This window comes from Pollicipes pollicipes, unplaced genomic scaffold, assembly GCF_011947565.3.
Source record: "Pollicipes pollicipes isolate AB1234 unplaced genomic scaffold, Ppol_2.1 Scaffold_7261;HRSCAF=8764_pilon_pilon_pilon, whole genome shotgun sequence".
NCBI lineage: Eukaryota > Metazoa > Arthropoda > Thecostraca > Pollicipedomorpha > Pollicipedidae > Pollicipes > Pollicipes pollicipes.
The window spans coordinates 54,696,583-54,722,682 of NW_023597054.1; the positions used below are offsets into that span (position 1 = coordinate 54,696,583).

General features: G+C 55.2%; 1 protein-coding gene and 1 long non-coding RNA gene across 2 annotated transcripts in view; both read left to right on the top strand.

The window, feature by feature from the left end:
• The window catches only part of LOC119111629 (Fanconi anemia group J protein homolog), a 38,666-nt gene extending 13,801 nt beyond the window's left edge, over positions 1-24,865 (top strand). The window contains exons 4-16 of the mRNA XM_037235437.1: positions 2,346-2,435; positions 17,794-17,899; positions 18,350-18,568; positions 19,250-19,426; positions 19,968-20,128; positions 21,034-21,100; positions 21,474-21,698; positions 22,288-22,472; positions 22,844-23,054; positions 23,865-23,989; positions 24,318-24,405; positions 24,495-24,597; positions 24,849-24,865. Coding sequence (XP_037091332.1) covers positions 2,346-2,435; positions 17,794-17,899; positions 18,350-18,568; positions 19,250-19,426; positions 19,968-20,128; positions 21,034-21,100; positions 21,474-21,698; positions 22,288-22,472; positions 22,844-23,054; positions 23,865-23,989; positions 24,318-24,405; positions 24,495-24,597; positions 24,849-24,865 — 1,774 coding nt within the window. The remainder of the gene's footprint in view (positions 1-2,345; positions 2,436-17,793; positions 17,900-18,349; positions 18,569-19,249; positions 19,427-19,967; positions 20,129-21,033; positions 21,101-21,473; positions 21,699-22,287; positions 22,473-22,843; positions 23,055-23,864; positions 23,990-24,317; positions 24,406-24,494; positions 24,598-24,848) is intronic.
• A 749-nt stretch (positions 24,866-25,614) lies between these two features.
• Positions 25,615-26,100, top strand: part of LOC119111860 (uncharacterized) — a 947-nt gene continuing 461 nt past the window's right edge. Inside the window, exon 1 of the long non-coding RNA XR_005095632.1 lies at positions 25,615-25,722. This is a non-coding gene — a long non-coding RNA (uncharacterized LOC119111860). The remainder of the gene's footprint in view (positions 25,723-26,100) is intronic.

Consider the following 26,100-nt stretch of genomic DNA (forward strand, 5'->3'; position numbering starts at 1 on the left):
GCTTTAGGTGGACGAAAACATCGCTAGCCTCCCGGAAATCACTTTGCAAATAGTGGGGAGTGCTTAGTTTGGATATTCGCAAGAAGAATTATCGTCAAGGATTTCATTTTTCTTGGAAACGTCTTGCTTGAACATCACAGGAAATATTCAGGTGGCTGGGAAGTGGTGTATGGCCATTCACACCAACCCAATACACTCCGCCGGTGTTTTCAGATACACTCCCGAGTCATGAGTGGTTGCTAATTTGCGTACGTCATTCACACCAGCTCCGCTTCGGATACAACAGATCGACTCGAGCTGCTGACTGCGTTCTCTCAGTGCTAGAGGCTCACATCAGTCACTTGTTTGAAGCATGTTTGCATTTTCTTCTTCAACGCGGAGTAGATGATGCTTCATATTTTATACGAAATGCAAGAGAAAGCCATGGCACAAGACGCTTTTGCAATGCTGCCCTTGCGATCTACATTGTCAGTCAAACAATGCCGCCCGAACCCGTGACGTGTGCAGTGGTATGTCAAGACACTACATGCTGCTGCAATGTCTCTAATATGGATCCAAAGGGGATGAGTTGGGGATGAGTGTGTGGAGAACAACAGATCATGGGTTCCACTGGATCACAGGAGGAGCTTTTTTTGTAGTTTTGCCGTACTGACATGCAAAATTTTTGGCTCGGCCTCCCAAAACAAGACGCTCAGTTCGCTCGTACGTGTTGAAATAGGAGTTTTCCCGCCAGGTTGCTAGGGCATTCATTCTAGGCTTTGAATTATTTTGTCTCATTAGTGCGATGAGAGTACTATAGTTCCACGTCAAGACAAACGACTGCATTGTTTTATGGCAGCACACCACTTGTGGGATGAAGTGGTACAAAAACATGGTAACAGGTCCTCCTGGTTCTACTTCCGGGACACCACTCCTAGCAACTTGTTTTGCCTGACTTGGATTCTAACCGGCTGGTAGACACTGTCCCCGCTGACTGTTAGTAAGAGCCCAGAGATTTCACTTCCACCTTTGCGTACGAGTTGGATTATATCGCAGGGATGGATTATTATTATTTTGTTACTTAATTGCTGCTAACGTCAGTCTAATCCGTGCATCTTTCTAAGAAATTATGACATCTTGTAATCTTCAGGCGGCTCTCATTCTTGCTATTGTTGTCTGGATGCTCAGCGTCCCGTGCTGACACTCCTAATGCTTCACAGGCGGGTTATTTTGATATGTTACTTCTCCACTCCTCCCCAGTCGCTTCCAACATGTGCCGGAGTACTTGGGTTTCTGCCAGTTTTTGCCACGAGCAGTTTCTGCCGGCCGATAAAAACCTGCTGGGAGAAACAATTTCAGGGCGCTGCCAACCCTGATTAGTAAGACCAGAGTATCAGTATTATGATGTGGATGAAACCAAGGCGCAAGCAAATGAAGCTGATTGCCTTTGAGAACCCTTACTACCAGGTAGTTTTGCCCCCCTGGAATATCTCTCATTCATAAGCTTGACAGGCAGAGATGCGTCGGTGTCTCGCGGTCGTGCGAACAGTACACATACCACTCGAGTTGTGTTCGAGGTCGGCCAAGCAAAGGTTACATAAGTCCCCTCTTGGTCGATGTCTGGCGTTCCCATTAATCGGACAGTGGTGACGTCACATCGCGGTTTGTAGATGGTATATCCGCTTACACCGTACACTTGGTTTTGCGTCCCGGCCTGTTCTGGTTGCAGAGAAAACGAACGCAAAACGGGCCATGGTTTGCGCTCGTAGTTGCGCGATGATGCACCAGTCTGTCCATCCTTTCGTCATTGCCATTGTCAACTGTCTCGTCTGCCTAGATTGCAGCATATCGTGTAGCTACAACACGCTGGCCGTCAAGATCTGGCATTCGTGTTGACCCGTGCTGGAAGAAAGGTCAGGAAGGCCAAATTTTGTACTTACGATGATGTGGGCAAATCCTGTTGGGTCGAACAGCTTGTAAGCAAATGCATACAAATTGATACAATACAGCTTTACGAGAGTTGCGCTGTGTGAAGCCAGTCGCATGAAGCTGCAACCATTTGCCGGAAAGCTATTGATTAGGACTGAGTCGAACCGAGTTGGCTCTCTTAAGTTGAAGGTTTTCTCAAAGTTCAAGTAAAACTCGCTCGGCCTGCGGCCTCGCTCGTAGTTAGTGCGTCCGATTGTGTTAGCCAGCGCGCTTCATTTGGGCCGATACCGGTGGCGTTTTGCCGTCATTCGCGCCGTGCTGCGGTGGGTTTGGTAGCGGTGGTTTATCGCAGCCACTTGCACCGGCTTTGTGTTTTGATTGCTGGCCGCCTGTCGGCTCCCACCCTGGCTTCTCTCCTAAAGCGTTGTCTGTTTCAGGAGGCCGAAAATTTACTTTGGAACAAGAACGCACAGGCAGATAGCGCAAATTACGCAGGAACTGCGGCGAACAAGCTACAAGCACGTCAGGTAAGTGGCGTCAGTTCTAAGGCGGCGCCTTATGTGTCGGGGATCTGGCATTTCTGGTCAGGTTTTGAGGATGCTTGGATGGGCACTACAGACACTATGAACACTATGAACACTATGGAGGATGGACACTGTGCTGATGGCCGTTTGGGTGCAAGGATTGTTCGTTTGTCCTGTGAGGTTTTGGGTGTTCCCAGAACCGTACTGGATAACGCTTGCGCCGAATCGGTGTCCCGATGTCGTGGCACATCAAATCGTAACTCTCGTGATGAGCCACTGGTCAGCTGATGCCACAAGGGAGCGAAGTGGATAAGTGCTGACATCAGAAATAGTTACATCGGCTTCTGGCTCTGAACAGTTTCACGTCCAGCACCACGGCTGGCCGATCAGATCACGCCAGGACGCTGGTCAAACAGAAAATGTCTAGGTAGCGGTCAGTCGAATCGACGACCCCAAGCGCGGCTTGTATGTCAGTACATGAACGGCGTGTCGCGCAATGTATCGTGTGACGGGTCGTTTATTGTCGACCGTAATTGCTTTCGAATGGAGGAGAACGTACCAGATGTCCGTCTGGTTTGAATGCCTCCCAAAGCCTGGTAGCACCGGCCCTGCTGCGGATGCCGAACTCTCCTCCGCCCCATTTCACCATTGGCGTGATCCAGGGCTGAATGCGCGCCGCGACCTGGCGACAAGTTCCAGCCCATCTGTTCTGATCGGATTTCGCTCCCCTTTCTCCGGCGAAGGCCAATCGCGACGCGGCTCCCGCATCGATGTGCGACCCAAGGCCGGCGCGGCGCGCGGCGCGCGATTTTGATCGGTTCTCACCACCGGGAGGTGGTTGGGCGGCGGCGGGGCCGGTGCGCGAGGTGGCGGCCGCCGCGCTCCGGCCGTCCCGGCGCCGCTCAATAGCGCGCCGCCGAACTCGAGCCTCCCTCGCATTGTGCTGCGCTCAAAGAGCGCGCCGGGAGCCGCCGGCGCGCCGCGGCCCGCCGCTTTCATCCCGGCCCGGGAGGGGATGGGGGCTGCGAATGAAGGGTGCTGGCGGCGCGGCGGGGGGCGGCGGCTGACGGCCAATCGCGACCGCCGCTATTGATTGGCAGCATGGCGCCGGGCCTCGGCTGGCGATGGCCGGCTCGGCGGCGGCGCCGGTGGCGACGCTCGCCGCGCCGGCTCAGGGTGACGGCCGCGGCGCCCGGCTCGCGCGGCCAGCGCTGACCGCCGCCGCACGGACGGCCAGCTCCAGTGCAGGGAGCACGGGTGTAGCCTGGCCCGACAGGGAGAGCGTCCAGAGCACGGACAGGCTGCGGATTGCGGCGTTTGGTTTTTGTCCTCCAACTGGTGGCTTCGTGCATTGAGATCCGATGTTTGCCTCAGACGGGTTGTTGCTTGACAGTCTGTGTGTAACAGCTGACTTGTAAGTTGTCTGTTGAGGTTTGGGAGTATATTACGGTACCTGTAATTGATGCCTAGGCAGAGTAGAGGACCGGTAGCACATAGTCTTGCGCGTGCGATTGATAACGTGTTCCGATACCTGCGGGTCGGCTTTCTCTCACTGGCTCACTTTCGGTGAAGTGACAAGACCCACGATCTATGTACGTCAGATGGTAAGCATCTGCACAATGTGTTTTAACGCGCAGATCCAATGTCATGTGGCCTGCGTCAGGCTCCGAATAGCCATGCATTAGCCAGAGATAGGTGCACTGCAAGCATATGGCAAAAGAACAGCACCAATTCATGTCCAGATTGGCATGATGTACTAGGTACAAATTAATCGGTCAGGAGTATCACGGTTTTAGTGTTTTTGATGGAAATGACGCAGGCTCTGGTGAAATCAAGTAGTGCCAGACCTACTGGATAAGTAAGTATCCGGTAGGTTGGCACCTAATTGGTGGTACGACGCATCTCCAATTGTGTTAGGTGGGTTTGTTTGTTAGGGGTTTATAACATTAGGTTGCAGCCGACATAATTTTGCTTAGGAACATGCATGACGCGATGCGGCAACGATATTGTCCTTTAAAACGTTGCATTGATGGGTACAAAACAAAGGTCACTCAAACCTTCCAAGAACTTGACTTTACGGCATTTATCTCCGTGCGGGCATCATTCACCACGCATAGTTTCGTTATGACATGAGAGCTTTCATACTGAAAACAACCGACACTAAATATAACAGGAGTTCCTGGTTACGCAAGTCTTCAAGCCAGCACGGGTTATGCTGTGAAAGTCCGGCGTTACGAAGCGGTGCTGGTGGTCACGAGTTAGCAAGGTTAAGCAGAAAAATAATGCGCATGCAACGCAGAGAACGCTATGCATCTGTCCAGACACTGTCGTTAAAAATGTTTCGAAATAATGAATAATTTGAGATCCCACATCCTAACACCCCATTCATGATTCTTTGGTAAGGGCTGCACAAAGCACAGGCGGCTTAGTGTGAGTGTCACGACGGCCAATATCGAGCATGCAGTCAGACAATTGTCTTAACGAACATCAGACATCGCAGACATTGCAAGAACATCACCAACACTTCAGCCATCCAGGCTGTACAGTCGTAACATCCAGTACACTGTGCTGCGCTGTGGGCCGCCGGAAATACATGCTGCTAATCCGAAAGGCTTCCAAGATTCGTGCCGACAATAAGGATGAAAAGCAACTGGCCAGCTGTCGTCAGTGTTCAACTTAACCACTAGATGGCAAAATATTGATGAACGTGTATAACCCAAAAACGATTCTTTAACCAAACCCCAACACGACGTGTGTGTTTTAAGCACTGGACAGAGATTGCAGATGTACAGCGATTTAAATATTGCCAGTTTCGCGCTGTCTTTTGTCTGTAATGTGCTTTCCACTTTAAAATTGGAATTTGTTCTGCTATGCTCCTCTGCCGCGTGCTGGTCTACTGTGCGTTCCTCTGTGGCCCGCACGCTCTCTAGCGTCCGCTTCTAAGGTGTTAATCGAACTGGTCACGGACCTCTCGTTTTTTTGTTTTTAAAATATCCGTGGACAGAGGTTACGATTTATGGTATGCACTGCGTCCTTCTGTGTGCATTTTCCTTCCAGTACCATAACGCATGAGTAGCAAGCTACTCCAAGCTGGATACGCTGGGACATCCAGGGCTGGCCTAACTGCCATGTGCTCAAAACTAGGACCACAGGTCTATGCTACCTGAAAGCGGTGCAAACCGTTCGATCTTACGCAGGCGTTTATTAAGTCGCACAGCTCGTCGTATATAAACAGTAGTTCTGCATGTCCGTAATGTCTTCGTTTCGCCTTTCTTCAACTTCTTCGTGATCCTGATAAAGCATGAACTCAAGATTGTACAGCACAAGCGTCAGAGATGACTCGGTGTTCGGGGGCATCCTTTCTCACTGCAAGGGAGGGAAATTTAGCCACACCACGCTCAAACGACTATTGACCAGAACATAGACGCGCCGCTCTCCACGTTTGTAACACAAAGATCGCTTTCTTAGCAGCCACGGGATAGGCTGGATTGTTCCGCAGTATGATGGGACGGTCAAGGATTTGAAGTACAGCAATGCGGTACGGCTTTCAGCTGGTTGTGCTGCAAAAAGGGAATCATACATGGAGTAGGTACATTTCGTGCGGCGTGGTTCAGAGTGAAAGAAACACTGGCGTGATGTGCAATGATTTTATGCAATTGAATTTTGTGCGTGAGCTCCTGCATGTGCCCAGATTCCGAAATGGTCACTGATGTATCGTATGACATCATCAGGTCTTACACTCTATTTGGCTGGACAATGTGATCCAAAACACTGGATGGAATTAATTAATTAGTTAACGTTATGGTTAAAAATATGGGTTGGACATTTTGTGCAATCATCTGTGCTCATACGAGGTAGGCATTTTGTATCAAGTTTTCATCTATAATTCTCGTTACCAAACTATGCATTGTTTGTTTGTTTGTGAACAGTGCCGTCCAGATTCATCACATTTATACTACCTGGGAGAAGCCTAGCCGGTTATATAGCATTCACCCTCTGGAGACATGGTAGTGAGGCAGGCAAGTGAGCAGCGAATAGAGACGTAATCCGAATTGTAAATTTTGCGAAGAGTCTGCAACGGATTGTCTGAAAACCACCGCTGACAGATGCGACGAGACGAAGTGAAATATTCGGCTTATGATTTTTCGACAAATCACGGTATTCTTCCGTGCGGCATGGATGCGGAAAAGGAAAGACACGATATTTCTTGGGAGCTTCTAGTCCAGGGTTCCTTTTATGTAAGTGCTTGGTTTTGAATTCCATTCGCTGAGAAGGATTAGGAAGACAGTAAATGCTGCGGTACTGGGTCTTAATATGCGCGGTTGTTCAGGTTAATCCGTTTTGTTGTAGAGCGGACTTCTCTGCGTATCTCCGATAGTTTAACGATAAGATTTTCATGGTTTTTATGTATTGGAGCGGATTTTTTTGTGGAAACGACTTGGTTCGTTTGGTGATTATGTTCGTGAGCGCCGCCTCCGTGTCTAGCGTGCGAGCCCGTGTCGCATCCGTGGTCTAGGGGAGAGAAGATGGACTCGTAATCCAGCGGCACTGGGTGCCAGTCCCAGAGCGGGCGCATTGTTTGGCCCGACTGAAATGGAACGATCAGCTGACAACTAGCCAGCGATTGTCAAACCTGGCCCGGGGCGACCGTGTCGCAGCATTGTGCGGCACGTAAAACCCTCCGCAGTCCTGTTGGCGCAAGGACGGAGACAAAATTATCCGTTGAACTAGAAGGCACGACTTGGGTGGTGGGTTCGGGATACACGCAACAAGCTATGCTTAGCGGGTGCTATGAACCCAGAGCCACCCATACAAACTATTGGGAGTAAATTTATAAAGAAAGCGCTTAACAGCTTTGCCATCGAAAAAACTTCGGAAGTCAAGCATTTGCCATTTCTTGCTCGTTCAAAGCATGTCTTTTATGGACTGCCTAGTTAGAAGCTGTGATCTATTGCGCCAGTGCATGAAGGTTAGAAGAAGCGAGGCGTTTGAAGGATATCCTAGAAACTGAGAACATTACAGTTCCTACATTTCCAGTATATTTAGTTTTATTATAAGTCTAAAGCAATCATCAATGCGGCACCGCAAGTCGTGAATGCGCGTAGGAAATCCGAGAATGTACTCAAACTACATGGTTCGACAAAGTCTGCGCGTTGCGTGTACCGCACCATTTCAATGCATTGTGAACCACTCTCTTATGTAACATTTCACGCGAATGCATATGTGTGCAAATGCAAATGTCTATGTGCGTGTACTGAACTCGACATCAACAGCAGCCCTCATTGGGAGGAACAGCGACGCCCGGGAGCTTATCGGCGGCGCGGGGCGGACCCTCGCACGTCGTGACCGCGAGGTCACGTGACTGGGCCGCGAGCTCTCCGAGGCGCCGTGGGGTGGGGGGGGGGGGGGAGGGGGAGGGGCATATACAGATGCTGGTTAGACGCGGGGCGCGCCACCCATTGAGCGCCAGCGGCCGGATTACAGGGATCCGGTGACGAGCAGTCTTTGACGGTGCCCCGGTGCCGTTCGCCAACAGACGGGCTGCCAGGCGGGACCGTGGCCGAGACCGGCTGCCATTAGCCGGTGTCGGCCGCTGACCGTTCGGCGGCTCTGCGGCAGGCGGCTCGGGTGTCACGTCGCCAGTACTGCGGCTTAAGTGCCTGCTGACAGCAGTGCTACGACATCAGTTGTACGCGACATTACTTCTACTGCACAAACGCATGCACCACATGAAATAGTACACGACAAAACTTACACTGCAAAAACATACACCAGCCATTACTTCTACAACAAAGACTTGCCACAAATCTGCAATAGCACTAATGTCGCGTATAAGTCTGTGCAGTAGAAGTATTGCCGTGTATAAACAAATGCCCCTCAATTTTTCCGGAGAGGTTGTGACGGATATAAGTTTTTGACGGATAAGTTTTGTGGTGCAGCACTCATGTCACGCATAAGCCTTTACAGCAATAGTGAAGTCATGTATAGGGAATGACTGCATAAGTGTTTGCAGTAGAAATAGTTACGTGTATACGTTTTTGCAGCATAAATTTTGTTGCATTGCACTAATGCCATGTATAAGTATTGGCAGTAGAAGTATTGTCGTAGCACTCTGGTCGGCAGGAGTGTCTGTTGTAGCACTAATATCGTGAAATCGGCTGCACTCTCGGTGGCTCGTGACACTCGGGAGTTCGCCGGAACCAGCGGGGCGGCCGGTGACCGTCTCGGCGGCTCGTGACACTGGGCAAGTCACCGGGACCAGCGGGGCGGTCGGTGACCCTCTGGGTGGCTCGTGACACTGGGGAAGTCACCGGGACCAGCGGGGCGGCCGGTGACCCTCTCGACGGCTCGTGACACTGGGCAAGTCACCGGGACCAGCGGGGCGGCCGGTGACCCTCTCGGCGGCTCGTGACACTGGGCAAGTCACCGGGACCAGCGGGGCGGCCGGCGACCCTCTCGGCGGCTCGTGACACTGGGGAAGTCACCGGGACCAGCGGGGCGGCTGGTGACCCTCTCGGCGGCTCGTGACACTGGGGAAGTCACCGGGGCCAGCTGGTGACACTCTGGGCGGTTCGTGACACTGGGGAGGTCACCGGTCGCCATGGCCACGTACCACTTGGGGCTGTTGACGTGCTGGAAAGTGCACGCACAGACGCTTGGGCGTTAAACAGGCCACACTTTTGTGACGCCTCTGTAGTCTGGCGTTCCAAAGATGATAGCACCGGCTCTTAAGACAGGATGTTGACAATCGCAGCAGTGGCTTTGGGCATGACACATTTTTTAGATGATGCACAGTTTTATTGCGGAATTCGATGCTTTCTTCTTTGACCATGCATTGATCATGAGATGAAAGGTGGAGAGGTGTGCAGCGTGGCGACACTTAGCCCCCAGCCCCGAATGAACGATTGGTCATGAGGCAATTTGCCTCAGAAGCATGAGAAGAGCTTTGTGCCTCCGACGGTGCCTCTGCCTCGCCCTCAGGCTTTGTAGTGGCAAACTGTGTTCGGCTGGCCGTGGAGGGCGACCAACCGACCTGGCAAGCCACGGAGGGCGACCAACCGACCTAGGTAGCCGTGAAGGGCGACCAGCCGACCTGGCTACCCGTGGAGAGCGACTAACCGACCCGGCTAGTCGTGGAGGGCGACCAACCGACCTAGCTAGCCGTGAAGGGCGACCAGCCGACCTGGCTACCCGTGGGGAGCGATTAACCGACCCGGCTAGTCGTGGAGGGCGACCAACCGACCTAGCTAGCCGTGGAGGGCGACCAGCCGACCTGGCTACCCGTGGAGAGCGATTAACCGACCCGGCTAGTCGTGGAGGGCGACCAACCGACCTAGCTAGCCGTGAAGGGCGACCAGCCGACCTGGCTACCCGTGGAGAGCGATTAACCGACCCGGCTAGTCGTGGAGGGCGACCAACCGACCTAGCTAGCCGTGGAGGGCGACCAGCCGACCTGACTTCCCGTGGAGGGCGACCAACCGACCCGGCTAGCCGCGGAGAGCGACTAACGGAGCTGGCTACCCGTAGAGGGCGACTAACCGACCCGGCTAGTCGTGGAGGGCGACCAACCGAACCGGCTAGCCGCGGAGAGCGACTAACCGACCTGGCTACCCGTAGAGGGCGACTAACCGACCCGGCTAGTCGTGGAGGGCGACCAACCGACCTGGCAAGCCACGGAGGGCGACCAACCGACCTAGATAGCCGTGGAGGGCGACCAGCCGACCTGGCTACCCGTGGAGGGCGACTAACCAACCTGGCTAGTCGTGGAGGGCGACTAACCGACCCCGCTAGCCGTGGAGGGCGACTAACCGACCCGGCTATCCGCGGAGAGCGACTAGCTGACCTGGCTAGCCGCGGAGGGCGACTAACCGACGTGGCGAGCCAACCGTGGGAAGGTTGGGAAGCCGTTGACAAATTTATGCGTACGGATGCGAACTGCGACTTCTGAATGCATGTGCCCATTCCCCAAACCATTCTGAAACTGTTACGCAATCTCACGAGCGTTATATTTGTTACGTAGGTCGTCGTTTGCAGTTTTAATATAGATAGACTGGGCAGAGTAAGGCAGACATATTAATGCGCATTGGCGGATTAGGCGGAGTAAGGAAGTGTGACTGGTGGAACGATTGGCCGGACCGTCGTCCTCGTCAGGTGGGCTAGTTAATACGCAACGTTTCGGCCAGTTAACTCTCCGGACGTTGTGAAGTGTTATCAAGTGCGTGCGGAGACTGGATGGTGGATGGTGGACTGGATAACACCTTTTGGTGGTTGCCTGTGGTAGGGGAAGCCTTCCGTGGCGCCCTGTGACTGGGGAAGCCTCTCACGGCTACCTGTGGCTGGGGAAGCCTTCCGTGGCGCCCTGTGACTGGGGAAGCCTCTCGCGGCTACCTGTCGCTGGGGAAGCCTCCCGTGGCGCCCTGTGACTGGGGATGCCTCTCGCGGCTACCTGTGGCTGGGGAAGCCTCCTGTGGCGGAGGAATTCCGTGGTTGCCTGTGGCGGGGAAGCCTCCTGTGGCGGAGGAATTCCGTGGTTACCTGTGGCGGGGAAGTCTCCTGTGGCGGAGGAAGCCTTCCGTGGCTACCTGTGGCTGGTGAAGCCTCCCGGGACTACCTGTGGTAGGGAGCCTTATCGTGGCGACACGTGAAAGGGAGCCTTCTGTGGCGACCGACCTGAAGCTTTCAATCACCACATATGTGGTGTGCTGCATGAGGCAAGGTCTCCACGTATGGATCGAGCCGACAAAAAAAATCGCCTCATTTGCATGCATGGTAAGTTGCAGCATGCCCTCTCCCTGTACTCATTTCGTGTTTTTCCTTTTCGATGGTTTTTGTCTTAACACGATAATTATTCTGCGAAGTTTGAACTGCAGCCTTGGCTCTGCAGAGGGCATTGTGCGTCGCTAGTGTTTCCCCTATGACAGTGTTTCAGTGCATAAGTTTCAGTGCGTGACGTAAGAAGACAAAGCTCAAGAGAAACAGTATTCACTTAGTAGAGGATTTACGAGGGATGAGAAATTTGGTTTTTGGGATATCATTTTAACCGTACAAGGGAAAGGGGTATGAACCGAAAAATTGGCAGTAGTATCAGTTGTTGTAACGAGTACAGCGGCGACTTTTGCATCCGTCTTCAAGAACAAGTAAGAGAATGTGTTTGGTGGACTTGGAAAGAGCGACGCTGGGATAGGGATGGTGAATGGGGCGACATGGCACGCGGGTAAGGGTTTGGAAAATGTGAGAATTGAGGAGGAATCGTTCGTGATGTTGTGGGGCGCTGGACTCGACGTATGCACGGAAGGTGAAAAGGACAGCTTTCGATGATAGCAAACTCAGAAGACTGCATATTTCGTCACCTATGGTGAGTTTAATCTCGTAGCTGTTCGTTTTTCTGTGTTCGTTGCGATTCATGTGTTTGGCCTTTTTATACATCATGCTCGTTTTTCAGAGGTTACGTGCCCTCGCTGTAAGAAGGTGTCTAGTTGCAGCATTTTAGTTAGTTGGTGTTATTGCACGTAATCGGGCCAATCCACAGCGTTGGGGGTTTTCTTCGGGCCCCCGTCAAGTTACATGCTCGCGATGCAGGTAGTATGCCAGTAAAGCACCACGCCACCCTGCCCCTCCATCCCACCCACACTCCACACTTGACGCACACACACCGAATCAGCAGCCCAGGATGTTGAGTTCTGTCGCGAATCCAAGCGTTTAACTGATGCGTTGGGACATTGGACAAACATTCAGTATTTGGATGTACTGCTGCAAGCAAGGGTTTCATCGTGGTTGTGCTGCTGCGTCAGGCAGTACACACAGTGTAGGTGATTAGGTCATTTAGCTGATTTACGTGGTCAGGGGATTCTAATAGTCTCTTTCCACGTTTCGCACATAATGCAGGTTCAGATGCTGGGACGGCCGGACATACCGCACTGCGCGCCCACAGTTGTACACTAGCGCAGGGCGTCTTACCTTCCTTCTTTTTACCTTCGTACCTTCGTCGTGCTTTTTTAGTCTTCTCATTGGTCAGAATGCTTTGCATCAATAAATTGCATCCGATATGCGGTCAGAGTTCGTTCGACCCGAGGTAGTCCTGGCAACAAAGTTAGAGGAAATGCTTCACATTTGAAGATATTGAAGCCAGGATGAGATATGATGAAGCAAGCCCATTTATGATTATTTGCATACTTTTAAGTAGAAAATACTGCTGTAGACAACACAATTTGTATATTTGTAAACATGCTCCTCGATACGTCATTGTTTGATTGCGTCATCGTAACCTGCACAACATTGATTGAGGGCCACCTGACGGCCGTTACATCTGGAAATCGTTCTCACGAACGCCGGGGATGAACGACTCCACGGTTATATTTGTATATGCCTTGATCGCTGCATGGCCATGGAATGGCAGATTTGGATATCGTTGTTATGACACCATGTATGTCAAGGGGACCCTGAAAAAACTTCTCGAAAAAGTCTCCGTCTTCGCGGGTAAAAGATCATCTTCGTGTAGCTCAGAAACGAGAGGGCTAAGGACTTCAGAAGGAAAGAGCTGTGAATTGCGCCTTGTTTTCTTCAAGATGGCTTTTTCAGTTAAGAACCCCATAGAAATGTGGAATACTCCCTTTAAGGGCTCTAAAATTTCAAGAGGTTTGAGCGATTTGCTCTGCGAACCATGGAAACTATCACAAGCTGCATGATCCATAGTCTGAGCTTCTCCATTTCTCCACTTCTCGGCAACCTGGCCGCTTAGGGCATTCATGATTCAAGGATAACATTTTAGCTACTCTTTGTCCACGTACTTGCCAGAGGACGCGTTGACCGTTTGAGTCAGAGCTAGTTAACAATGTAAAGCGCCCCGCTTCCAAAGCAAGAGCTCAAATTGTTACACCCAGTTCCCAACGAATCGTACAATCCTCAAATTAAATCATAGCAAATTGGCATATATATATATATATATATATATATATATATATATAATGAATGTAACAATGATCATCACCAGGTACGGTGATTTCCAGCAAGTCGTGTTCAAAACCTTCAGCATGTCTTGAAACGGTGAAGAGCACGAACATGTTCGGAGACAGGCGTTAAGTAGTGCGACGCAATGTCCAGCGCAGTGTAAATTTTTCGTCCATACCATCTATCATGCAAAATGCCCGCTGACAAATAAATGCATCGGAACCCAAACTTGACGTCAGACACCTGCATATCAAACTGCTGTACCGTGACTCATTAGTTCTCTGCAATTGTCAGAAATTCACAGTTAGCACCCGTCGTTCGCTGATACCGATGCTCGGCGCTTGTTTGGGTTTGTTTACAATTCCTGCCTGGCGGCCAGGCGGCAGTGACATCAGCTCGTGGCCCTCATTTCCGCAATGCCGAAGTGCCAGAAGGAGCGGGCCTGGTTCTGACGCCACAACAGCCTGGGGTGGCGTCATGGTGAGCCGGGGGCCCTGCTGACGCCGGCGCCACACGGTCTGTTCTCGGACGCCGCCGCTCAGCTCGAGCTGGTGGTCTGTGGTGGCCCGAGCCGCAGCCTTTGAGGCGTACAAAGAGCAATGTTCGACAGCGACTCTTCAGATTAGTTCGCCATTATGCATGATGTTCCCTGGTCGCCACATCGATGTTGGACACTGCATTGTGCTTGAAGGTAGAAAATGACCTTTAGCCTTTTGACTCGCAATCTATCCTTCAAAGCGTGGAATATTGCCAGTTGTGCGCTTTGTCTTAGGCCGTGACACTATATGCTACAACAATGTCACGATGAAGACACGTCTGCCAAACATTCGATTCAGGCGTGCTGCAGCTCATGACAAGGTACGCTCTAAGGCCAAATTTTTCAGAATTATCGCACGATACTGGTAACACTCCAGACAAAAATGTTACCAACGAATGAGGAGAATAAGGGACAATGTTGTATATTAATAGCTGTTCAATTCTTTTCTCAGTTTGATTGCGTTCACTTTATTTTCTATCCCTCATCATTCATTTTGACGCTTCTCTCTTCAGCATTCTCAACAAGTATTTCCATAGACCAATTCTTACATCATCAGAAGCTCAGAGGCTAGTCTTAGGGCAGTGCAGTGGCTTGAGCAGTGTCGTCGCTCGACGCGATCGCGTGAGACCCCTCTCAAGCGGCGTCGCTGCCCGCTGCCGACGTGAAGTGCTCGGGCTCCGCCGGCCCGCGCGGGGCGGCGGCGGCGACTTCCCAGGCCAGCCTGCTGAGTCGGCACGCCCAGCCGCCGATCGTGCGTGCGCCAGCATACGGCGCCGGCGGCCGCCGTCACAATTAGAGCCGCCGGCGGCGGAACAGACGCCATTCTGATGACGCGGCGCGCGCCCGCGCCCGCCGCCGCCGCCGCGTGCAAATGGCGCGCAGGGGCCGCGCCAATCGACGGCCGGCGGCGGCGCGGCGCGCCCGAGAGCCTCCCCCCCCCCCCCCCGTCGCGCTGGCAGACGAGCTGGGGACCGGGGCCGCCGCCCGCGCTGCGAGATATTTAATTGTTCCGCGCCGAGTGGCGCTGTGTTCATCCGGTCGGTCTCCTGGAAAATGTTGCAGGCGAGCGGGTTGTTAGGGTATGATTTCGCTATGAGAGGGGCAGAAAACGTGCCCTGTCATCGAAAATATGTGCTGGAGATGCTTGAGACAGGATCGTTGTATGTGGTCCGTTGTTGATGTGTGGCCACTTTGGGTAAGTTCTGAATGAAATAGGTGATCACCGAAGTGAAGTGAGTCCCACCTATTGAAAGCACCTTAGGTTATCCATTGAAGCACAAAACGGAGCAACCTGGCCATTAAATTGTTGTTTTAATTACTCTGTGGCCCAGCTAACGTAGCATTTATGTACCTTTATCAGACAAGCATTGCCTCTAACCAAGAAATGGACAAGCCCGTCATACCCAGATAAGTATTTTATTCACTTATTGAACTAAGCCAAAGCTTCACGGTGCTCGGAGAGGCTGGTTTCACTTACGCAACCGGGGCAATCGGGCACAACACGCGTTCTGTGTATCTGTAGTACGGCATTTTGTACCAAAGCGAACTGGTTCTTGATTATTGGAATTACTTAAGGTTTCTGTCAAAGCGCAAGAATGGGCAGAGTTAGGTATTGGATCGTGTTGTGATCCAATTACCATGTGATGGGACTAAAATAGCCTTGGGGAATGTGTAAAACAATTACTCCTCTCCTCAAAACACAGAACCTACTTTTCTTATCCAGCTTTCGTATATTTTTTCTGGAATGCAGCCTGGTCCATGACGTTTGAAATGGCTACCCGTAGTTTCACGCATGTGGTCGCTTATTGCTGAAATGTGTCTGATTCTCACCTTTTTAAGTTATTGAAGTCAATTTCCGAAGCACACAAATGGGCAGAGTAAAATGTATCATATTACATAGGGTGGGCACAACAGAATAAAGGAGACAGGTCGTTCGTGTATTTTTCGCCGGACGGAGGAGGTCGAGGGAGGAAACTTCTTCGACAACCGAAATCCTAAGAATCATTCCGGTCAATTACGGCATGACTATTGTTATATGCCGCTCGGTTTTGATGTTGACCCAAGTGAACTTCATACTTGAAAGGCCTCGGATACCTTGTTGGAAGATTTAGAAGATGTGCGAGAAATGGCCCGGTGAACTGCGAACCCCGATAAGTGGAAAGCTTTCACCAATTAACCTAGCATTGTGTCTCAGTTGGCCGAAAACGGTATACAAGCGCTGGTGCTCAAAACGGACCTGGACATGTGTTGGAGCAAAGCAAGGTTTTCTTCCCCAAATTACTTTTATTCTTGGGTTTAACCGACGCTTCTGTATGGTCGAGGGATTAGTTTTATATAGGTGATCATGTTTCCATGGCCATCGTTGTAGCAATCCGTTCAGTGTAGTTGATCACGTGCCTGTAAAAGGCTCTTTTCAATCGCGACCATCTGGTGCGAGATCAACTCTTACCGTCACATCAAAGTGGTGAGCAAACTTTGAAATGTTCCTGTATGTAGAGTAGCAAAATAAATCCAGCGGTGATCCCAGCAAGACGGCTGACTTCTTAACTCCGCAAGGTCGACCAGAGGTCGGCGGCCGCAAATACATCAAGGGAGGCATGTGGTCCCGATTTTTCAAGTCAGGTCCCCAAATCACCACTAGCATCGCCACTTTTTGAACCTGCGTGTCCGCAAAACGCAGGGTAAGAAAATGTGCTTGGCTTTTACCGGCTTCTGTTGGTAGGGTTGGGGGCTCCACAAGTTACTTTGTGCAAATTATGAAAGAGCGAACAACAAGTAACAGCGAACAGGTTTGCATGCCCCTATACCATAAGGGACTTAAAAGTGCCAGCCCCGGCTCTGGCGATATGTTGGGATGTAGCGAATCGATATTAACAAACTGCTTTTGGAGCACTCTAGCAAGCGACAACAAATTTCCAGCCACAGCTGCTGACGCGTCTTCATGTTTGTCATCAGTGCCTCCCACCAACCACATTGGGTCTGTTTTTGTTGTTTGTTTGTTCCTTTCCAGTTCAAATTTAAAAACTTTGCCAATATGTCCGGCTTGTTTAACAAAGCTTTTCTTACGCATCTGTTACAGTTACGGGTGCAGTTTTCGCGATCAGTTAAATTTTCACGTTACTCAGATGGAGAGCGGAGTTATACGTGGAAGTTCCAATCTTTTTGAGGCTTAAGTCCAGCCCATCATATATCTATTTTCAAAACAGCGGATCATTTGATCTTAGAATTTGTGTTTCTTTGCAGTTGCGTATTGGAATAATGCCTGATCATAAAGAGCAGCCTCTGTGCTTCATTGGTAAGTTGCCTCTGTTTGCTGGAGGTAAAGGCTGTGAGGTGTAGGTGATTAAACAGGTGCCACCTGGGGAGCCTGGCAGCAAACGTGCGATCGAGGCCGTGTACTGCAAGACTGATGCTTAACACAAATCTGCTTGATGCTCCCAAAGAAGCTGAAGGTCTCTGAAGCATACGGCTGGGCTGGTGAACAGCGACGGAGGTCACAGGGTGCGGTCGTGGTAACCCATAATGATGTGAGGAATGCAGGTGCAAAAGTTCAGCAAGCCTTTCAATCTTAAGCAGGATGCTATCGATGTTTTGTTGGTGACGTTTTCCACCCGAAGTGAGCTGTACATACAGTGAATTTTCATCGGGCTGTGTTGTACACACGAGCTGCATGAGTCGGCACTGAAGGCCGTGTTCTGAACACACCGTCTCCCCCCCCCCCCTCTCTCTCTCTCTCTCTCTCTCTCTCTCTCTCTCTCTCTCTCTCCTCTCCTCTCTCTCTCTCTCCTCTCTCTCTCTCTCTCTCTCCCTCTGCCCAAGCGTGACCCCCCAGCGCGACCCCGCGACCCGCGGCTGACTGGCGCATGTCCTCCTCAGGATGACTGTACTGGCCAGCCGAGAGCACGCCTGCATCCACCCGATAGTGTCGCGCTCCGCCAACAAGAACGACGGCTGCCGAGAGCTCCGTGACCGGTACAACCAGGTGAGCCCCCCCCCCCCCCCACCGGGCTGACCGGCTGGCCGCCCCGCGTCCCACCGCAGCACTGTCCGGCGCCTGCACCGATCTCCTAGCGCATCCAGCTCGTCTGCGGCCTGGGGTTGTTGGTTGTTTGCCGTCGAAGACGTCATCGAAAACCGACGCCTTCAGTTGTCGACCTCACTGCTGGTGAACGTTGCTGTGGCCTTCAGCTGGTTTGACGCCATGTTCACTTGTTGGCGACTTTATGGGACGAGCTGTAGAGTACAACCCTTCCACTGGCTCAGGTGTGCACCTGATCGTGTCCTGCGCGTGCGCCTGCTTCACATCACGTCTGAGCCCGTGCCCCGCGTCGACCGGTACTGCTGGTGGGCTCCGGAGCGCCCCCTGTGCTCGCCGTCTCGCGCCGGCCGCGCCCCCCGCCGGCCGCTGACGGCCGGCCCGACCCGCCGCCAGGAGGGCTGCGGCTTCTTCTCGGGCGCCAGCCAGCGGCTGCACCATCCCGATCAGCTGGCGGCCTTGGGCCTGGAGGAGGCGTGGCCGCTGGAGGAGCTGGTCGCCGTCGGCCGCCGTATCCGTGCCTGCCCTTACTACGGCGCGCGCAACCTGAAGGAGGCCGCCGACATTGTGTTCTGCCCTTATAACTACCTGGTGGAGCCAGGCATCCGCGAGTCGGTGGGTGGAGCGACCCGCGGAGGGTGGGGATGTCGTGGTCTGGGGTGGAGCGGCCCGCGGAGGGTGGGGGTGCCGCGGTCTGGGGTGGAGGGATTCACGGAGGGTGGGGAAGCCGTGGTCTGGGGTGGGGGATCTACGGAGGGTGGGGATGCCGTGGTCTAGGATGGAGGGATTCACAGAGGGTGGGGAATGCTGTGGTTTTGGCTGGAGAGGTCTACGGAGGGTGGGGATGCCGTGGTCCGGGTTGGAGGGATTCACGGAGGATGGGGAAGCCATGGTCTGGGTTGGAGGGATTCACGGAGAGTGGGAATGTCGTGGTCTGAAGTGGAGGGATTCACGGAAGGTGACGATGCCGTTGTCTGGTGTTGAGCGGGGTGGTTTTGCGGCCCGGGGGACCGCCCCCTGATATGACCCAGACCTGGGTGTGCAGGTCATTGGTCAGTGCTTGATTGTTGTAGGTGAGCCGATTAGTGGCGAAGTCGGTACCAAATGTAGTTTGCGCGAGCTACATGATTTATTTATATGCAGTTTTGAAGCTGGGCAAAGTATCACTTGCGTGCGTCCTCCATTTTTTACGCAATTGACCCGCCAGTAAGCTCCTGAGCACATCGGCTGCTCCCACCGTTCACTGTTAGTCTATCCAGCTGACGGCAGACCAACACCGCGTGACTCTGCCGCCAGCTGGAGATCAACCTGCAGAACCAGGTGCTGATACTAGACGAGGCGCACAACATCGAGGACAGCTCGCGGGAGGCGGCCAGCCAGACGTTCCAGCAGGCGCACATCCAGGACGCCATCAGGGACCTGGAAAAGTGCGGCAGCGGCGGCCGCAAGACGCAGGCCGAGTGTCGGGACATGGTGAGCCGAGCGTGTCGGGACATGGCGAGCCGAACGTGTCGGGACATGGTGAGTCGAGCGTGTCGGGACATGGAGAACTGAGCGTGTCGGGACATGGTGAGCCGAGCGGCTGCACTGCCGCTGACCGCGGAGGCTGTGTCCCCGCTTTGTGGGCCGGACGTGTCCGGGTCCGGTGCGACCGCCGCTGTCGCGCGGAGGCTGTGTCGCCGCTGTGTGGGCCGGACGTGTCCGGGTCCGGTGCGACTGCCGCTGTCGCGCGGAGGCTGTGTCCCCGCTGTGTGGGCCGGACGTGTCCGGGTCCGGTGCGACCGCCGCTGACTGCGGCAGCGCCTGCGCTGCATCAGCCGCCGGACGCCGGGCACAGCTGCCCCTGGTGCCGCCGCTGGCTGGAGCGATGGCTGGCGCCGGTGTCCGTTCACGTCAAGCGGCGTTGGTGGGAACTACAGCTGACGCCGCCCTCCGCGTGTCGTGTGCGTCGGCCTTGCTCGGCTGTCTGGCGCGCCACGGGGGTGTTTTGACGGGGCGGGTCGGTGGCTGGCAGGCACGCAATGCTGTCACACATCAGCCAGGTGGATGGATCGACACTCAGACAAGCTGGACCAGTACCCGCGAGTTCGACCGGTCGTCCAAGATCCTGACAGGCACCGACATGGTGGCGCACTTCACCAGCATGGGCATCGGATACGACGCGTTCCCCGAGCTGCGAGTGAGAGGGGAGAGAGGGAGAGGGAGAGGGGGATGGAGATGGAGATGGAGATGGAGATGGAGATGGAGATGGAGATGGAGATGGAGATGGAGATGGAGAGGGAGAGAGAAGAGAGGAGAGAGAGAGAGAGAGAGAGAGGGAGAGAGAGAGAGAGAGAGAGAGAGAGAGAGAGAGAGGAGAGAGAGAGAGGGAGAGAGAGAGGGAGAGAGAGAGGAGAGAGAAAGAGGAGAGAGAGAGAGAGAGGAGAGAGAGAGAGGAGAGAGAGAGAGAGAGAGAGAGAGAGAGAGAGAGAGAGAGAGAGAGGAGAGAGAGAGAGAGAGAGAGAGAGAGAAGAGAGAGAGAGAGAGAGAGAGAGAGAGAGAAGAGAGAGAGAGAGAGAGAGAGAGAGAGAGAGAGAGAGAGAGAGAGAGAGAGATAGAGAGAGAGAAGAGAGATGCGGAGCGACGCTTATGCGCCGCCACCCGCACCCCTGATCCGTCGCTCGGCGATCAGAATGCACGAGTACCCTGACCACTCCACATGTGCTGAACCTTGTGAGCACTTGACTCTTATTGAACTCATTCCAATCCGTAGTCACGTTAGAAAAATAAGACCGTCCGGTCCGGGAGGTCTCGGTCGCCATCGGAACAAAGTGCTCGCTCCTCACAGTAGCGTGCGGCCGTGCCTAAAGGGGCTTGCGTCATGCTAGGGCGTGGCAGCAGCCGCTTGCCACTGAGGACATCTGTTCTGCTGCCTGCCCCGCGCGCAGGGCATCTTTCACGGCCCTCATGGGGGGAGAGTTGAGGCCGGCGAGGAGGCGCTGAGGCAGCAGCAGCACGTGCAGCGGCTGACCAGCGGCACCACCGCCCTGCTGGGCAGCCTGCTGCGCGAGCTGGGCTTCATCTACGGCGAGAACATGAAGCACCGCGACGACTTTCCGGATCGCGCTGGTCCGCTCCATGGCGCGTCAGCAGACGCCGAGCGCGCAGGTGCGGCGCTCCGGCCGTCTCGTGTGCGGCTGACGCTGGTGGGAAAGCAGGGGTTGTGATGGCATTACCAGCTGTTCTGTGGGGTCGTGTGGGTCGACAGTGCTTGTGGAGGTGTCTTAAAATGGTGATGTTAAAAAGTCCTGGTGAACTGGAGCGACTGTCGGATTACGCGTAAATACCGGACACCGGTATCTTGGTATGAGTGTCCAACAAACGTAGACCAGAGAACACGACACGTCTCCGCTGGCCTTCACAAAGCGCGTCTGCTGTAGTCTTGAGAAGTGCCCGTAGCCGGAGCGGCGGCGGCGGTCTCCCCGGTGACGGGCGACTCGTGGGCGCCGGCCGCCCGCTGACCGAACGCTGCTCTCCTCAGGGTGGCTGGCAGTCGGCCCGGCCGCGCGCCGCCCAGCCGGCCTGGGCGCTGGCTTTGCACTTCTGGTGCCTGAACCCGGCGGTGGTGTTCGCGCCGATCGGCCAGGCGGCGCACAGTGTCATCGTGGCGTCAGGCACGCTCTCGCCGCTCAGCTCGTTCGAGTCCGAGCTGGGCGTGCCGTTCCGGGTCAAGCTGGAGGCCAGCCACGTCATCGCGCCCGAGCAGGTGCTGCGCGGAGCTCCCGCTGTCCATGATCGGGCCCTGATGTCTGGGCATGAGGCTCGCTGTCTGGGACGAGGCCTGCAGGCTGTGGACGAGGCCCGCTGTAGGGGACGGGGCCCGCAGTCTGTGGACGAGGCCCGCTGTCGAGGGTCGGGGCCCTAATGTCTGGGGACGGGGACCGCTGTCTGGGACGGGGTCCGCTGTCTGGTGATGGGGCCTGCGGTCTGGGCAAAGGGCCTGCGTTCTAGGCCCAGCTAGGTACCACGGACTCTGGTGTCCGCGCTGCCAATGTCTTGTGTCCGTCCTACAGCGACGCCGCCCCTCCTCAACTTCTGTCAGCATGGCATCGGCCTATCCAGTGTATATTTCTACGCGGCACTCGTTTTCATTGTGTCTATCCTAGTGTGACGCTTGCCTTTTGGTGTTGGAACTCTGTATTTCCCTCCCACGTCGTGTCTTCGTGCACATCGACCCCCCCCCCCCCCCCCATCATGTGTATGTGTGCGGCGACCGTCGTCCACGGGCCGCAGGGCTCCCTCTGCTCTCGATCTCCGTGTGACGCCCCCCCCCCCCCCCCTCTCCCGCCCGTCAGGTGTACGTGGCAGCCATCAGCCACGGGCCGCAGGGCGGCTCGATGAACGCCACGTACCGAAGCTCGGAGCAGTTCAGCTTCCAGGACGAGCTGGGCGGGCTGGTGCTCGGCGTGTGCGCCGCTATCCCCAACGGCGTGCTCTGCTTCTTCCCCTCGTACTCCATGCTCGACAAGCTGGCCAGGAGGTGTGTGATGTGCGAGCCGGGAGCCTCTCGACGCGAGGCTCGGCTGAAGGGAAGCGTTCGAAAGGCTCGGTTCGAAGCGATGGCCCGGCTCAGGCGACGTTCAGTATGTTGCATTGCGCGGGCTGGTGGATCGCACGCTGTGAGAGGCTTCTGCCAGCGTCGAGCCATATCGTCGCTATTGCGTCGCCTCATTTTATCTGGACTTTTTGTGAAAGTAAGGATATGTTTTCCCGATATCGCTAAATGGCGATTGTACCTGAGCACGTAATGGAAAAAAGTGACCAGGGTGCTTCGCATTCGGCCATTTGCATGGTCTCCTTTTCCTGGCACCGGCGACCCCTGACACCACTGGTTACCGGCTGTGTTCACAGATGGCGCGCGACAGGGCTGTGGGAGCGGCTGGAGGCGCGCAAGCCGGTGCTGTGCGAGCCGCGACGCTCTGGCGATTTCAGTGAGATGATGCGCGAGTTCCGGCACCTGGTGGACGGCGACGAGGCCGGCGCCCTGCTGCTCGCCGTCTGCCGCGGCAAACTCAGCGAGGGCATCGACTTCTCCGACGATAGCGCGCGCGCCGTCATCACAGTACGGGTCACGTCCAACGATCCGTCCGGTTCTCATTCACGGCTTCACCCGCAATCCTCTGAGCGCTCCGTCCCGCCGGACATGCTGCGGTTGTCAGTCAGGAGACGGCTTCCTGGCCGAACTGGCGGGAGTGCCGCCCGGCCTGCCACTCCCACCCCCAATGGAGGGGCCCTGGGCGGGGCGAGGATAGCCAGCAGAGATATCCCGAGACGACCGTAGCGCTCCAGGCCGTGCCACGACAGCCCACGGCTCACCTCTCCTCCGTCCCATAGCTCTGCAATGGTCGTTGCCGTCCAAAAGAGCTGTACTCCAGCCGAAGTCCAAACGAACCAAAAGCCCGTGCAGCATGCTGCTGGGCCGCCTGGCGTGGTGTTAGCTCACGCCTCAGCTCGCTGGCGGCTGTGACCGCAGTCGGTCACTCATGCGTCCGTCAGCGGGCTGTCTGAAGTGCGTCTGTGCTGGCTTACAATGCGCTGGACTGATGCCTTCAGCGCTCCTTGTGGGGCGGAGACACGCCGTCTAGATGACACGGCAGTCAAGCACCGCCAAAAACTCACGTCACCTCTTCCGTTTTAACACGAGACCGGCCCAAGCAGTCAACCATTTGACACTCGGCGATAGCATCGGTTTTGGGATGTGGGCACATACTGTATAAGGCGTAGACTGTATAAACCTGGTGTGGATGCACTTTACATGCCCACTTGCCATTATGGGAGTCCTTTGCTCTCAGTATAGTCGGCGGAGGGGACTTCCGCGGCTGCGCCACTGTCTGCGAGCTTGCCACCCACCGCTGTGGTCCCGTGTGTACAGGTGGGCATCCCGTACCCGAACGTGAAGGACATCCAGGTGGACCTGAAGAAGCTGTACAACACGGCGCACGCCTCAAGCCGCGGCCTGCTCAGCGGTCACGAGTGGTACGGCATCCAGGCCTACAGGTGGGTTAGCGGAGAGCGGCCGGGGCACGGCTCGGGCGGGGCCTGGAGCTCGCACCCGCCACAGAGAACCCGCTCGAGTATGGCAACGTGGAGCGGCCGGAGCACGGCTGGGGCGGAACCTGGAGCTCACACCCGCCACAGAGAACCCGCTCGAGTATGGCTTGCCAGTCTGTCGCTGTTTGCTGTCGCGCCCGAGTCGCATCGCGTCCGTCCTCTACTGTCTCTGACCGTACCACACGGTTGGCTCGCCACTGGCCTGGCTGTGGGCCGCCCGTGTCTCGTGTTCACCACGAAGCGTTGACCCGCCGACCCGCGCCTCTGGCGGCAGGGCGCTGAACCAGGCGCTGGGCCGCTGCATCCGGCACCGGTACGACTGGGGCGCCATCTTGCTGGTGGACGACCGGTTCGGGCGGCCCGCGCGGCCTGGACGGCCTGTCGCGCTGGCCTGCGCAGTCTGGTGCGCCAGCCGGCCGACTGGCTGACCGTCGCTGGCGCGCTGCGTCAGTTCGCCGCCGACATGAAGCTCTGGTCCGAGGAGCAGCGCCGCCAGCGCCAAGCCGAGTGCGTGACGGCGGACCCGGCGCCGGGCCTGGGCCGGTTGGCTCGGAGTGCGCGGCGTGCGGGGGAGCGGGGAGCGGGACCAGACCTGGCATCCGGGAGAGGTGCAAGTTCAGTGTCTCGGCATAGGAGGTGCCCGGTGGGATAAGGAGGAGCGGGCGGTCTGAGGTGGTCTGGTGACCGCATGGGGGATGACGTTGTGGGAGAGGTCGTGGGGATGTGACGAACTCTGCCGCCGTCCCGGGTCTGACGCAGCCCGTGCGCTGTACATGGGTCCTGTACGGCGTTCCCGTATTGGCAGACGCGTGTCGGATATGACCGATCGACCACAGACTGGACTGACCAGCCATGAACAGTGCACACAGTACTGACCTAGCGATATCTCAATAATATGCGTTTCATTTGTTTCCCGAGTTACCTTTGACCTAGTCCCTGCTGGGTTCAGGTGTGACATTATGTAACGGTAAGAAACAATGACTGTTTGATAATTGACTGTTAATGACTGTTTAATAATGTGTTGGTTGCATGTATGATTTGATTGTTGCACCCTTTGGCTTGGCTGTTTGTGTCGTGGCGGATCACGTTCGCTTACGCACGCTTTTCGTCTGTTTTTCCAGTGCGACTGAAGCGGCCAGTCTGGTTGCCTCTCGCGGCTGTTGTTGACGCAGAATGTCCAAAGCCATTCGCCGCCTCTATCGCCACGCCACCGATGTCGCCCGCCAGTGACCGTTCGCCGGGCCCGACATCTGTCGTCGGGATCGGGCAGTTCCAGTATACCAGTCCGCGACCAGGTGGTGCTAAGGCGGCCAGCAAGTGCTGTGTTTACCGGTTGTCGAAGGCTCCGCGAGTGCCGGGCGCTCCTAGCCAGGAGATCGTGACAGTGAACGGGGCACGCTTTTTGCGCCTCACAGGACCAGGGGCAATCACGGCTAGTACCGCTTCTGACACCGCACGGTGTGTCCCGCGGCCGCCGTGTTGGAGACTGGACCGGCCTCTCCGGCGACTGGTGACGGTGCCGACCAAGAAATGACATTGCCGTCGGCAGAGAAGCGGCCCCCGCCGTTCCAGCTCGAGCCCGGGAGAGCCCGCCCCGGAGGACGCTGCGCGGGCTCCCTCCCCGGTCCTTTTTGGAGACGGGGAAGGCGCAAACAACACGAACGCGGTCCAACCAGTTTGTAAGATTATGGTCACCTTCCCGGGGAATCTGCGGATGACACCGCACTGTAATGCATGCCGGATTTGCCTTCCCCGTGGGCTGGCTCACCAGCTTGTGGCTTACGTTCTCGCCTGCTTGCCGGCATGTGACTTCGCTGGTTTCCTTCTTCAGGTGTCTCATAGTTCCAAAGCGAGCAGCGTTTCGGTTACGTGCTGAAACAATCCTCTGAGCTGCAGTTGCCAGCTATCGGCATCACGTGGGGTGCGTCCGCCGACCACGTTCGGCTGCCCCGTTCACAGCAGCTTCTTGACCCGACCTGTCTTCTGGTGCCCGTCGTGCCGCTACACGGCCGCGCTCCCACCGCGGCCCCCGCCCCCTCCCGCCTGGAAGGGCGCCG